This window comes from Ahaetulla prasina, chromosome 1 (genome assembly GCF_028640845.1).
Source record: "Ahaetulla prasina isolate Xishuangbanna chromosome 1, ASM2864084v1, whole genome shotgun sequence".
NCBI classification, from domain to species: Eukaryota; Metazoa; Chordata; class Lepidosauria; order Squamata; family Colubridae; genus Ahaetulla; species Ahaetulla prasina.
Genome location: NC_080539.1, coordinates 361,202,428 through 361,218,069, shown reverse-complemented (window position 1 = coordinate 361,218,069; position 15,642 = coordinate 361,202,428). Strand labels below are relative to the sequence as shown.

The 15,642-nt window shown below is 43.5% G+C and overlaps 1 protein-coding gene across 4 annotated transcripts in view; it reads left to right on the top strand.

Moving 5' to 3' along the window:
* The first annotated feature begins 10,351 nt into the window (after positions 1–10,351).
* The window catches only part of ARHGAP45 (Rho GTPase activating protein 45), a 70,270-nt gene continuing 64,979 nt past the window's right edge, over positions 10,352–15,642 (top strand). For all 4 annotated transcript variants that reach the window (XR_009152739.1, XM_058163331.1, XM_058163330.1 and 1 more), the window contains exon 1: positions 10,352–10,639. Coding sequence is in view for 3 of the 4 variants with exons in the window: in XM_058163331.1 (XP_058019314.1) it covers positions 10,550–10,639 (90 nt within the window). In the remaining variant the exon portion in view is untranslated. The remainder of the gene's footprint in view (positions 10,640–15,642) is intronic.

Here is a 15,642-nt window from a genome sequence, read left to right as displayed (position 1 = left end):
TAATAATGGGTTTGATTATTTTATTTTTTTCTCTCAGATTTTATTTTTGGTAGCTTATGTAATGTTTTTCCCTTCCTTTTACCTAAGTATATAGATTATTATACAATAGGTTAGTTTTTCTCCCTTCTAAAAAGTATATTTTATACATATTTAATGGTTGCATAGCTTATATAATTTACACATCAAGAAATATTATAATATTTAAATGTCCTCTACAATTTATTCCAATCAGATGACCAAAGCAGTTCTCAATTGTGCTGTTTTATTCAGATAAAAATATGTAATATTTGGGTTCTGATCTCACATGGAATATATTTCCTAAGTATGGATCCCAATGGGTGAGCCCTCTAATGTGTGGTCGAAGATAGCAAACTGTCTCTTTGCTATACAGTTGCTATTCAGATAATATATTGCTATGCATTGTATCTCTGGAGCGCCATAAATACATTACTCTTGTGGAAAGGAATTCGATTAAATTTTCCATACAGTATTTTACCATTGTGTTTAGCTGCTCAAAGTGAATGTTTTTAAAAAATGAAATACAAAACAAAACAAAAAATTCTTAAAAGCAGTTGCAGATTCTCATGGAAAATGGGTAGAGAACCAGTTGCTAAAATTTTTCAATCCCACTCCTGAAAAGATTGATTTGAAGCCTATCAGCCTGTAAATAAACAAAAGTAATTTGATTTCCTCTCAAGTTACTTTGCTCAATCGTAGAGACCTGTAAACCAGTTGTGACATCACTGACTTATTTGCAAAGGATGAAGAAAGTTGCTTTCAACCCAAGAGAGACTATTTTTTCGGATCCACAGCATCCTAGTAAAGCTGGATAGCAGCCATGGTCTATTCCAGGGGTGTCAAACTCAAGGCCCGTGGGCCAGATCTGGGTCGGGGGTGGGGTGCTTAGATCTGGCCCGCAGGGCCAGCTTGGAAACTGCAAAGGACCGGCCCACGGTGCCTCTGCCAGTGAAAATGGAGTTCAAGGGGACCACACGCACCCCCCAGCTCCATTTTTGCTGGCAGAGGGCTATCAAAACAAACTAAAAATGAAATAAAAGGAGAAATGTTTCTCCTTTTGCATTTGAGCATGCAAGGAGGAACAGGAAAGGAGAAAGGGAAAGAGGAAAGATAAAGAAAAACAAGGAAAGGGAGGAAGGAAGGAAGGAAGGAAGGAGATTATAATGAGAGTGAGTGAGGGTCTCAGGGAAGTTCTGCCTTAGCACTTGGCCATCGCAGGTGCCCCTGACACAAGTGATGTTGAGCTGGTCACACCCACCATCACCGCGCCCCCCCAGCGATGCCCCCCCCAGCGATGCCCCCCCCAGCTCTCCAAACACAACCCTGATGATGTGGCCCTCAGTGAAATCGAGTTTGACACGCCTGTGCAAACAAATATTCTGTGCACAACAAATATAGCAGAAAAGTTGCCATTTTTTGTTGCTGTCTCCAAATGTGCTTCAATCAGTTTTGTTTTGGTGTGATGTGCCCTGACATGTCTTTAGCTGGTAGTTAAGCTGTTGTCCCACCTGCTTTTATTATCCTCGGTTCCTCATTAAATTCGGGTGCTGAACTGGCTGAGAAAGGAGGATTAGAAATGATGGCGTCTATCACACGGCCCCTTCAGTTTAGCTAAGACTTGTACAATTTCATTAATTTACAACATAGGAAATGTTCCAAGTACTTTCAGGAAACCATTAGGACATGCTTTGTTTACCCACCACTGGTTACAGTTACACACTACTCTAAATTATTATCTGTGACTTATTAACAAGAGTTGTTAGGTTCACACAATCCTCAAAGTGTTCTGGGAAAAGGCGGCATATAATAATCTGAATAAAATCAGTCAATTATCAAATTATCATCATATTGTGGTTCACACACACTGGATGAATCCAGTGTCCAGATTTATGAGCAAAATTACTTTGGCTTGTTTGGTCAATTTCTGGTGTGTTTCTTCCATCTCTTTTGCAAGTACATTAGATAATTGCACGGTCACTCATGCTCTCGTGACATCCCGTCTGGATTACTGCAATGCTCTCTACATGGGGCTCCCCTTGAGGAGCACCCGGAGACTCCAGATAGTTCAGAATGCGGCTGCGCGGGTGATAGAGGGAGCCCCTCGTGGCTCCCATGTAACACCTCTCCTGCGCAGACTGCACTGGCTGCCTGTGGCCTTCCGGGTGCGCTTCAAGGTTTTGGTAATGATCTTCAAAGCGCTCCATGGCATAGGGCCGGGCTACTTACGGGACCGTCTGCTGCCACCGATTGCCTCTCACCGACCGTCTGCTGCCACCGATTGCGCTCTCACAGAGAGGGACTCCTCAGGGTGCCGTCGGCCAGGCAGTGCCGACTGGCGACACCCAGGGGAAGGGCCTTTTCTGTGGGGGCCCCCACCCTCTGGAACGAGCTTCCCCCAGGACTTCGCCAACTTCCTGACCTTCGAACCTTCCGCCGCGAGCTTAAGACACATCTATTTATTTGCGCAGGACTGGACTAGAATTTTTAAATGTTTTAAATTTTAAATCGGGTTTTAATGGGGTTTTATTATTTATATTCCTATTTTAAATATTCGGCCTTATGTAATAAGTTTTTTAAATTGGTGTTTTATTCTGTATATATATGTGTTTTATATGGCTGTAAACCGTCCTGAGTCCCTGGGGAGATAGGGCGGTATAAAAGTGTGAACAAATAAATAAATAAATAAATAAATAAATAAATAATGGTAGTCCTTTATCTGAACTCCTGTTAACTTGAAGGACACACCCATGTAGAGACAATATAGAAGTAGTTGACCTTTAGGATATGTTTCCAACTTCTAGTCTTACCTACAGCCCTGGAATTTCTTGGCAGTCTTGAAAGGCAACTTAAATATCCGAGAATTCCTTTTCCAACCCGACACAGATTATTAGACTACAACTCCCATCATCCTCAATGTGACCAAAGTGGAACTCTGGCTGAGATGGGAACTGTGCAGCAAATTGGGTTAGGAAACGACCTTTTAAGTAATAGAGCTCTGAATGGAGTTACGATAAGACATAACATTGGCAAAGAGATTGTCCGTTTGGCAAATCTTGGTATAACTGTATCCTGTCAATTTTGTTGTTGTTAGTCGCAAAGTTGTGTCTGACCCATCACGACCCCATGGACAATGTTCCTCCAGGCCTTCCTGTCCTTACCATCCCCCGGTTGAGTCCCTTTAAGCTCACGCCGACTGCTTCAGTGGCTCCACCTCATTCTCTATCATGCTATTTATTTATTTATTTATTTATTTTATCACAACAGTATATATAAGCATAAGCCCTCAATCTTTCCCAGCATTAGGCTCTTCTCCAGTGAGTCCTTCCTTCTCATTAGGTGGCCAAAGTATTTGAGTTTAATCTTCAGGATCTGGCCTTCTAAAGAGCAGTCAGGGTTGATCTCTAGGACTGACCAGTTTAATTGCCTTGCAGTCGAAGGGACTCGCAGGAGTCTTCTCCAGCACCATAGTTCAAAGGCCTCAATTCTTTGACGGGCAGCCTTCCTTATGGTCCAGCTTTCATAGCTGTACATTGCAGCTGGGAAAACCATAGCCTTGACTATACGCACTTTTGTTGGCAGGGTGATGTCTCTGCTTTTTAGTATGCTGTCTAGATTTGCCATAGTTTTCCTTCCCCAGGAGCAAGCGTCTTTTAATTTCTTGGCTGCAGTCCCCATCTGGGGTGATCTTGGAGCCCAGCAAAATAAAATCTGTCACTACCTTCATTTCTTCCTCATCTATTTGCCAGGAATTGAGCGGGCTGGATGCCATGATCTTAGCATCTTGAACATTTACTTGATATTGAGTTTCAAGCCAACTTTTGCACTCTCCTCCTTTACCCGCAATAAAGAAGCTCTTTAGTTCCTGTCAATAGAGGGTAGCAAAGATCTAATTTACCTCCTTTTGGTTGATTTGCAGCCGGAAGAGAAAAAATAGTCAAAAATTGCGCTCTAATCTCATTTTAGCTAAAAGAACTATATTTGTGTTTTAATTTGAAGGTAGATAGTAATAAAACTAATACTATTAGTAATAATATCTACGGATAAATTCAGAAAATGTGCTACATTTTTGATCCAATAAACCACAAATAACTAGGTTCACACAAGACAGTAAACCATAAACCACACTTTGCCATCTAGAGTGGCTGGCTTCACATAACATGCTGAGGCAAAACCAAAGAAACCATGTTGTGTCTAGTTGGGGCTGTATGCACCAGATCTAAATGATGATTACTTATTTTGAGACAAGGCTATATGACTAACTGTGTTTTCCAGTAAAAGCCAGACTGTATTTGAAGTTCCTGGGAGAGGTTTTTCTCCCAATATCACTTTAGTACAAGGGTGTACATACAACCTTGGCAACTTTAAAACTTGTGGACTTCAACTCCCAGAATTCCCCAGGCTGGTTGGGGGATTTATTTTTATTTATTTATTTGTCAAACACAACAGTATATATAAATATAAGCATGAAATAACCATACGAATTGGATACAATCAAAGGGAACATTAGGACAGGAATGGTAGGCACGCTGGTGCTCTTATGCACACCCCTTACAGACCTCTTAGGAATGGGGTGAGGTCAATAGTAGATAGTCTTTGGTTAAAGTTTGGGGATTTGGGGAAGAGACCACAGAGTCAGGTAGTGCATTCCAAGCATTAACAACTCTGTTACTGAAGTCATATTTTCTACAATCAAGATTGGAGCGGTTAACATTAAGTTTAAATCTATTGTGTACTTGGTCCACAAATCTTAAAGCTGCTATGTTTGGACATCCCTGCTTTAGTAGGAATGCAAGAGAAGATCTTTTTGGAAGTTTCTCCTAAAATTAGGGCCTTTCTTTATAGTCCGTTAACACATTTTCCACTTGTCCATCAATAAGCCAGAAAACTATAGTGGTTTAAAAATGTTGGTATGCTCCCTTGCTAACCTTATTCAGATTCTATGTTCTGACTTAGCTGCTAGGTGTAATGTTCTGGTTTCAGAGGCCAGGGTAGGGTGAGGTCCATTTTGGGGGTTTCAAATTGAAGGTGAGATCACAACAGGGGTGAAATGCTCACGGTTCAGACCAGATCGTCCAAACCGGGAGCGGTGGTGGCGGGTGGTTTGGAGAACCGGTAGCAAAAATTCCTGCCCACCCCCAATGCCCAGCTGAGCCGCACGATCATCAGAGGTTGTTTTTTTTTTGCTTTTAAAAGCATTTTTTCTTCAGTCGAAAAAATGCTTTTAAAAGTTAAAAAAAAAGCCTTTGATCATTATGCAGCTCAGCTGGGATCGTCAGAGCCTTTTAAAAGCATTTTTTCTACAACCTCTTTGGCCGAAGAAGTTGTAAAAAAATGCTTTTAAAAGGCCCTGACGATCCCATCTGAGTTGCCTGATCGTCAGAGCCTTTGGCAGAAAAATTGCTTTTAAAAGAAAACAAAAGCCTCTGATGATCAGGCAACTCAGCTGGAATCGTCAGAGCCTTTTAAAAGCATTTTTTACAACCTCTTCAGCTTTTAAAAGTAAAAAAAAAGGTGGTCACGCCCACCCAGTCACATTACCCCCACCCCCACCAAGCCACGCCCACAGAACCGGTAGTAACAAATTTTACATTTCATCACTGGGTCACAACTGTGCAATAAGTCATAATATAATAATGCATCCAGAATGGTATGGGGTCTCCTGCTTGAGCAGGGGTTAGACTAGAAGACCTCCAAGGTCCCTTCTAACTATATTCTGTATTCTGACAGTCATGACTACATCTTCATGTTTTTTTAAAACGCTATAGTCCCCTCTGTGAATGCCATGTGGGCGGTGCATGTTAACCAAAGCCATTGGTTAAATCCTGGGATTTCTCTGCTATCTCACTTTCTCAGTATTACCACTTAGTGGGAAATTCTCTGCCAATCTGTGACTGGCAAACGGGTTTCATAGATAAGCTGGATGGCCCTGCTCCTTCCCCTGCTAGAAACAAAATGGGGCCAGAGAAAAGTGCCTTGAAACCAGATCTAAATGACTAATAGATGACATGGTTATCCTGTCCCGATGAGTCACCTGTCTGCGGAGAGGCCATCAGCTGTCATCTTAAGAAAAAAAAGTGCTAATTTAAAACTTTAACAGAAAAGGACGATTTAAGTCTTTTTCAGTCATGGATGGAGGACAAGATGAAGTTCTAGTGGTTAAGGAACCAGGTTAGAAACCAGAAGACTATGATTCTAGTCCCGCCTTAGACATGAAACTTGACTGGGTGATTTTGGGCCAATCCCCAGGAGTCTGAGAGTTCTAGTCCCGCCTTAGGCATGAAAGCTGATTGGGTGACTTTGGGCCAATCACTCTGTCTTGGTCCTACTCACCTCAAAGGGTTGTTGTTTGTTATGGGGAAAATAGGAAGAGGAAGGAGTACAGTATTAGGTATGTTAGCTACATGGAGTTATCTATAAAAATAATAAAGGCAGGAAAACAAACAGAGACATGGAAGAATAGAGAGGTTGCTTGAGTGCATATATACCATGGTTAAATGCAGTGGGGAAAATAAACTGTGAATTCCCTACCTAGAGGACAACACCTCCTTCCAACAGCTTTATTCTTGTTTTTACATTAGCAAGCAAAGACTGTTTATTACATTTAAAGGTTGCACAACTCCAAATTCAATCAGTTTAATTTCAGAGTTTACTTGGCGGAAGCATTCTATTTTTAATTAGTTTTATGTGATTTAGATCCTTGCTTTCTTGCTTAAGTTTGTATTACTTTGTTTTGTAATGGATGGGTTTTTCATTAATTGGCTTTTATGATTAACAAACCATTTACATGGTTGTGCATTATCCATTTATCTCATGAATAAGATTAGGTTGGCCTCCCTGACTATCATAGGTTTTGGAAAATCAAGATTATGTTGATATATATATATATATCTCAATAAAATAAAATAAAATTATTAACTTATAACTTTTATATAATTATTAATTATTATTATTAACGAGAGTCTAGAGCCGAGGGAGATCACTGTGCCACAGATAGCCGGATGTGAGTCCCTCCTTGTGAAATGGGGCCTGGGGATGCAAGTGGGTTTACTGATCACGTACCTGGCTCCTTGCTGCGTGACAGAAACCCTGCCCGAGCTACTGGATGTGATTGCCAGGACGGCAGTGGAGACCCCCAGACTTATGGTCATGGGGGATTTCAATCTGCCATCAGCGGGGGTGGCATCCATGTCGGCTCAGGAGTTCATGGCTTCCATGACGGCCTTGGACCTGACCCAGTTAGTGAATGGTCCCACTCACATTGGGGGAAACACTCTGGACTTGATTTTTGTCTCTGGACAGTGGTTGAATGATCTGGAGTTAGGGGAGTTAGTTATTAGACCCCTGTCATGGTCAGATAATTCGCTCCTTCAGCTGGACTTTCGAACCACCGACCCCCGATGCAGGGAGACGGAACCGACTCGTTGGTTCCGTCCCAGGCACCTGATGGACCCAGAGAGATTCCAAATGGAGTTTGGGCCATTCCCTGAGGATTTAGCCCACGGCTCGGCTGGAGCTCTAGTCGCCGCCTGGGATCGGGCGGCGGCTGGTGCTCTAGATCGCGTCGTGCCTTTGCGGCCTCTGACCCGGTGCCGATCTCGATTAGCCCCTTGGTATTCTGAGGGGCTGAGAGAGATGAAGCGCCGAAGAAGATGCCTATAGAGTATCTGGAGGCCAGCCGCTCCGAATCTGACCGGACACTAGTTAGGTCTCAAATTCGGACCTATCTAGTGGCGATGAGGGTGGCAAAACAGGAATATTTTTCCACTCTAATTGCATCAGCAGATAACCACCCAGCCGCCTTGTTTAGGGTGACCCGCTCGCTCCTTCACCAGGGAGCGGTGGAGGATCCCTTACAGGGCTGTGCTGAGGAGTTTGGACAGTATCTGTTTGATAAAATTGCTCAGATTCGGGAAGGTTTGGACACAGATTGGGTAGATCTGGGCGGGGTGGGACAGGTCTTGGGGTTACTATCTGGGATGAGTTTGATTCTGTGGCTCCTGAGGACATGGACAGGATACTGGGGGGACTGAATGCGACCACATGTTTACTGGACCCGTGTCCCTCCTGGCTGGTACTGGCCACCCGGGAGGTGACACGAGGCTGGCTCCAGGGAATTGTTAATGCTTCTTTGATGGAGGGTGTCTTCCCTACCGCCTTGAAAGAGGCGGTGGTGAGGCCCCTCCTCAAGAAGCCTTCCCTGGATCCAGCTGTTTTAGCAAATTACCGTCCTGTCTCCAACCTTCGTTTTGTGGCGAAAGTTGTTGAGAGTGTGGTTGCACGACAGTTACCCCAGTACCTGGATGAAACTGTCTATCTAGATCCGTTCCAGTCCGGTTTCCAGTCTGGTTACAGCACGGAAACGGCCTTGGTCGCGTTGGTTGATGATCTCTGGAGGGCTCGGGACAGAGGTTGCTCCTCTGTCCTGGTCCTACTAGATCTCTCAGTGGCTTTTGATACCATCGACCATGGTATCCTGCTGCGCTGGCTCGGGGGACTTGGAGTGGGGGGCACCGTTTATCGGTGGTTCTCCTCCTATCTCTCCGACCGGTCGCAGACGGTGTTGACAGGAGGGCAGAGATCGGCCCCGAGGCGCCTCTTAAGGGTCGGTTCTCTCGCCTCTTCTGTTCAACATCTATATGAAGCCGCTGGGTGAGATCATCCGTGGTTTTGGGGTGAGTTGTCATCTATACGCTGATGATACACAGCTGTATATTTCCACCCCTAACCACCCCAACGAGGCTATTGAAGTGATGTCCTAGTGTCTGGAGGCCGTACGGGTCTGGATGGGGAGAAACAGACTCAGGCTCAATCCCACCAAGACCGAGTGGCTTTGGATGCCGGCAGCCTGGTGCAGTCAGCTAACTCCATCGCTGACCGTCGGGGGTGAGTCGTTGGCCCCCACGGAGAGGGCTCACAATCTGGGCATCCTCCTGGATGTACGGCTGTCATTAGAAGAACATATGACGGCCGTCGCCAGGGGAGCTTTTTATCAGGTTCGCCTGATACGCCAGTTGCGCCCCTTTCTGGACCAGGCTTCCTTATGCACAGTCACTCATGCCCTTGTTATATCCCGCCTGGACTACTGCAACGCTCTCTACATGGGGCTCCCTTTGAAGGGTACCCGGAGGCTTCAACTGGTCCAGAATGCGGCTGCGCGGGTGATAGAGGGAGCACCTCGTGACTCCCATGTGACACCTCTCCTGCGCAGGCTGCACTGGCTCCCGATGGTCTTCCGGGTCCAATTCAAGGTGCTTGTTATCACCTTTAAAGCGCTTCATGGCTTAGGACCGGGATACTTACAGGACCGCCTACTGCCACCAGTAGCCTCTCACCGACCAGTGCGCTCTCACAGAGAGGGCCTCCTCCGGATACCGTCAGCCAAACAATGTCAGCTGGCGATCTCCAGGGGGAGGGCCTTCTCTGTGTGGGCTCCTGCCCCCTGGAACGAGCTGCCTCCGGGGCTTCGCCAACTCCCCGACCTCCAGACCTTCCGCCGCGAGCTGAAGACGCTGTTGTTTCAATGTGCAGGACTAGCTTGAACATAGTTTTAAATTGGGGTTTTTAAATTGGGTTTTTTAACTGGGGTTTTACTCGTATTTAAAAAAAATTTAGGCCATTTATCGAATTAGTTTTTTATATTGTTTTTAATTTGTATTATATGTATTCTGGTTTTATTGGCTGTGAACCGCCCTGAGTCCTTCGGGAGAAGGGCGGTATACAAATATAATAAATAAATAATAAATAAATAAATAAAAAGTAGCTTTCCCTGAGTTATAAGGCTGTTGTTGGAATAAGTCTCATTCATTCTGATTTAGGTTTCTTTCATTCTGAATAATGATGCTCAATCAGACATGACAGAAGTCTGCTAAACAATGATCACATTAAAAATTTCTTTCTGCCTTATAACTTTGAAACACATATCTACAGAATCTCACTTGTAGCCTGTCCAAGGTGTTGACTGAGAATTAGGTCTGTCTTTCAATTTAAAAATTAACATAAAGAATTCCTGGCCATAAGAGGTGCCCAAATAATAGGACAGATGAGAAGGAAAAAAGTACTCCTAAAATAGCTTCAGATGGTTTTGCACATTAAAGAGAAAAAGGGGGTTTGAATAACAGCAAAGAGGAATTTAACAAGCCATGGCTTCCTCTTAAGTTTTCAACTACAGTGGTCACACACACACACCAGCTTTTTCCTGTGCAGTCTCTCTCCTCTCTCTCTCTCTCTCTCTCTCTCTCTTTCTGTGTGTGTGTGTGTGTGTGTGTGTGTGTGTTTCAGGCAAACCCAGCCAGGAAATAAGTTTGTAATCATGTGCTTTGAGCCCAGGCAGTTTACACGCAGGGGCGGCTGTCTATCGCGACTCAGAAGCTCTTCCTTGCTGAGTACATACGCACCCAAAACACTTTCGCAAAACCAAGTATTAGGAAGCTACATCCAGGAACTTGAAAAGAAAAGATGCATGTTGGAGAGTTTAGGCCCTGAGCTGGGGGAGTAACATTGATCTGGACCCATCGTCTTTTCACCAAGCACCATGTTTTCAAGGAAGAAGCGGGAACTGATGAAAACACCCTCCATCTCCAAGAAATGCCGAGCGGGGAGCCCTGTGCCCCCAGCCTCCTTGGTAAGTAGGGTGAGACCTTTCGGTACCTGGACAGGCGAAAATATGGATGCTCTTGTTTTATTTTATTTATTTATTTTATTTTATTTATTTATTTTGTCAATCATATATAAGGTAACAGGTAAAAGTTTAAACATAATTTGGATACATGACAAGAGTAAGTATAAAAAGGAATATTTGGACACGGACGGTAGGCACGCGGGTGCACTTACGCACGCCGCTTACAGACCTCTTAGGAATGGGGTGAGGGGCAGTTACCTGCAGTTTCATAGAAGTAATTTTTGGGGAGCTGAAAGCTGGGCATGACTGTATTAGTTCAGGCTGCATTTATTCGTTTGCCTTGAACTGAATGTCCGAATTGGAGATCAAAAGGGACAGCTGTTTTCCTTGAAAGGTAATGTGCTTCAATATAGAAAGTCTCAGTTTATACATTGCGCTGAGCTTCAGTTCGTTTAACCGTAGTTTATTAAAGAACAGTTGGCTGGGTTGTATAGTTTAGACAGCCTGCTAAACTTATAAATCATGATTCTTACATTGCAATGTCACTTTATAAATCCAAGATTGTGCAAAACAGCTGGCTGAACTCCAAGCCATAATTTGGTGTTTCAGCACATGTATTTATGTGCATGCGCATTGGAGGCAAATAACAAAAACATTGGGAATAAGGTTAGGGTGAGCCTTGCAGAGTGGCAAACAACTCCAGCCGCGAAAATGTCAGAGGTATTTTGCAGAAACAAAATCGGGATAGTGATTTACCGTAAAATGAAAAAGAGAGAGAGAGATACTAAAATGAACTATATTTTCTATCTTATTTATTTACTTGCCTTAGCTTGTCCTTATGAATTTTTGCAGTGGGGCGGGTAGGGGGATAGGGGTCACAGGGCATATCCAAAAGGAGGAAAAGGTAATACAGGTAATCCTCAATTTATGACCACAAATGAGCCCCAGATTTTTGTTGCTAAGTGAAACATTTGCTAAGTGAAGTTTGCCCCATTTTACGACTTTTTGTGCCACAAGTGTTAAGTGAATCGCTGCACTTCTTAAGTTAGTAACACAGTTGTTAAATGAATCTGGCTTCTCCATTGACTTTGTTTGTCAGAAGGTCACAAAAGGTGATCACATGATCCTGGGACACTGCAACCGTCATAAATGTGAGTCCGTTGCAAAACATCTGAATTTTGATCACATGACCATGGGGATGCTGCAGCGGTCGTAAGTGTGAAAAAAGGGCATAAGTTTGTTTTTTTAGTGCTGTTCAAACTTTGAATAGTCACTAAATGAACCATTGTAAGTCAAGGACCACCTATAATTAAGATTACTGAAGTTTGTAAAAGCTGGAAATGAATCTAGCGGTAATTCTGAACGTATTTTTTTCTCATTGAACTGAAAGTGGTTTCAGAAGAATTTCATTTCCCGTAGCACATTCAAAATCACTTTGGGGTTTTTTAGGGGGGGCAAAGATCTAGCAGACTTTTGAGACAATAGCCCAACTTCTTGTACTTGTGTTAGCTGAAGCCACAAAGGAGAAGAACACATATAGGGCAGACAGTGGGGCTCTGTTCAAGCAACTCTCTGTTTCTAGGTGAAGTAACAGCTCCATTGACAGCCCTCAACATATGCAATTAGAATGAATTTGGTGTATTTAGGTAGTCCTCAACTTACAGCCACAATTGGGACCAGAATTTCCATTGCTAAACAAGATTAAATGAGTCATGCCTGATTTTACTACCCGTTTTGCCACATTTTTTAAGCAAGTCACTGCAGTCGTTAAGTGAATCATGCGGTCACTAAGCAAATCTGGCTTCCTCCATTGACTTAGCTTGTCAGAAGCCAGTGGAAAGGTCACAAATGGTGATCACATGGATACCAAGATGCTACAACCATTGTAAGTACAGCTGGTTGCCAAGCGCCCAAATTTTTATCATGTGATCCTGGGGATGTTGCAACAGCCATAAGTGCAAGGACTGGTCGTAAGTCACTTCTTTCAGTCTGTTGTAATTTTGAATGGTTACTAAACAAATGATTGTAAGCCAAGGTCTACCTATGAATTGGATAGGAATGTGAGTGTAGGATGTGAGGGCGATCTGGCTGCGACATCTGTCACCCCATTGATTGCCAGGGTTGATTCGGCTGATCTGGCTGGCTAGGCGGGTGTCCCCTTCCTCCCTCACCGCTCCATGTGCATCCCTCCCGAAACTGCGCGCTCGGTGGAAGAGGACAACCATCCCAGATAGAAGGAGTGTACCGATCTTCGGTCAAGAGTATATGATAGCTGCGCTCCCCTACTAGAACCTCCAAACAAGCTCAAGGAATGTGAGTGTGAACGAAAATAAAGGGATGTACCCTGTTTCCCTGAAAATAAGACCTCCCCTGATAATAAGCCCAATTTGGCTTTTGAGCTCATGTGCTAAAATAACCCCCCTCCCAAAAAAATAAGTCCTCCCCAAAAAATATTTCCCCAAAAGCCTGTCCCCGCCATTTCTTCTGGTTAGGGTTAGGGAGACCAAGCTGGTAATCTGATAAGACAGCAAGAGGAGCCCCGTCTTGCTCCACGCGCCCCAGAATAACCAGAACAACACCAGAATAACTAGACACAAGAACAGTTTTTTCCCGAACACCATCACTCTGCTAAACAAATAATTCCCTCAACACTGTCAAACTATTTACTAAGTCTGCACTACTATTAATCTTCTCATCGTTCCCATCACCCATCTCCTTCCACTTATGACTGTATGACTGTAACTTTGTTGCTTGTATCCTTATGATTTATATTGATATTGATCATTTCCTGATTGCTTATTTGTAGCCTATGACTATCATTAAGTGTTGTATCATTGTGTTAAATTTGTAGCCTATGACTATCATTAAGTGTTGTAAGTGTTGTACTTGATGAAGGTATCTTTTCTTTTATGTACACTGAGAGCATATGCACCAAGACAAATTCCTAGTGTGGCCAATAAAAAAAAATTCTAAATTCTATTCTATAATAAGACCTCCCCAAAAATAAGGCCAAGTGCTTATTTCAGGGTTTAAAAATAAGGCCAAGCGCTTATTTCGAGGTTCAAAAAAATATAAACAGGGTCTTATTTTGGGGGAAACACAGTATTTTGTTGTACAGCTTGGGACCAGCTTGGCTGTCCCATCCATCATAGATAGCCAAATATTATCTTCTGTTTTCATACTCTGTAGCAAAGGGAAACTCACGGCCCACCAGATTCTTTGCACGTGGTGAAAATCAGGTAGTTTTTAACTACATATCTGAACTCTAAAGTCAAAATAAAAATGTTAAGACTTGCAATAGATTGGATAAGAGGCCTCTCCAGCATCCTGTTTTCCATAGAGGCCAACCAGATGCTCCAATGGAAAAACTCTTTGTCAATGAAGGAAATGGTACTCAGTGATAGATTTATTGGGTTCTTGATGTTCTCTGAGCTTGTTCCTCTTCCTGCAGACCCTTTATTATCAGGCTAGATAGCAACATACGTGGAGAAGTAAAGCAAATTCAAAGAACACCAAGAACTCAATGATTCCTCTCTGAGCCACCCATATTCTCCATTACCGAGAGGCAGAAGTTTGGTGAATAGAGAAATAGAGATATCCGTGATTAGTAACAGTTTATATTCTCTCTCTCACTTACTTCCACTGATTTATCTAATCTTTTCTTCAAAACAATCGTGACAGTCAGCAACAAATAACTTAAATTACATCCCTTTTGGTTTGTCTGCAATCTCTCCCTATTCAGTTTCTCTGGTAACCCCTGAATTCTAGTACTGTATTAGCAAGTGAGGAAAACCTAATGTTAGATCAATCAATCAATTGGTTTATTGCTTTGATTATTGATAATAACAAATAAGGCAAAAACTATATAAAAGTGATCAAAAACGAATATTGTTCATTAAAATATGTGGATATCAGTAAGATTATTAAAACATTATTATTGCAGCAGATAAAACAATAGGAAAACAGGAACTGTTGATAAAATCATATCTCTGTTTAGCAGAAGCCCTTGTAAAGCTTGCTAATCTACATAGTGATGTTTCCTTGTCTAAATTCATTAAATATTCAACCTTATGTGATTCAGGACAAAAGCAAGAAGGGGTCCAAATTTTTTCCACATGCTAAAGTGTAAATAGGTCAGTACAATAAATAACATATAAAATCTTCTATAATTTCCTTGGAAAATGGGCAGATGTGCATACAGATAGTCCTTGACTTACAACCACAGTTCAGCCCAAAATTTCTGTTAGTGAGACATTTGTTAAGCGAATTTTGCCCCATTTTAGGACCTTTCTTGCCACAGTTGTTAAGTGAATCACTGAAGTTGTTAAGTTAGTAACACGGTTGAGACGACTTCCGGTATCCAGCGGCAACGGACGTCTGGAAGGTTTCTCCTGCCTCCAGCGCCCGAATCCGGCCGCCGCCGAGGCCCTTAGGGGCCAGGTGTTCCGAAAAGGACACCTGCCGTACGGACGGCTCGCCAGGGGTCTCCCAGCCGACATACAGGACTGTGGGGACCGATGCTGGCGCGTCCTAGGCTTGGCGGGGTTCGGAGGCCACAGGCCGCGGCCATTATTTTGGTCGTCGCCTGGGCCGCTGTGCCCGGTGACACCGGGGCATTGGATTTATAACTGCAGCAGCCTGGTGGTGAACAGGGCACGGAGAAGAATTGAGGAGGAGAAGGGAAGGGAATATCGGTAAACGTGAGTGGAGTGCTCCGAGTGCGGGGGTTTTCTCCCCTGCGGTTGGAAGGAGCACGAGTTATTTTGGAGAGAGGAGAACTTAAAATAAGAAGATTACGGTTTTGTGGAGCTCTGGAGAGAAGAGGTGATGGAGAAATTTAGGAGGAAGGTTTGAGGCCCCCTCCTTCTGGGGAACAGTGGTGGCGTCCAGCTTCCGCCTTCACTATGAGAATTTTGATGACATCACTTCCCTTGACTTCCTGGTTGACTAACTGTACTCTGGACTCGTTGCTCCTGTGAGTGCCCCTGGTGGATCCGGAGGAAATT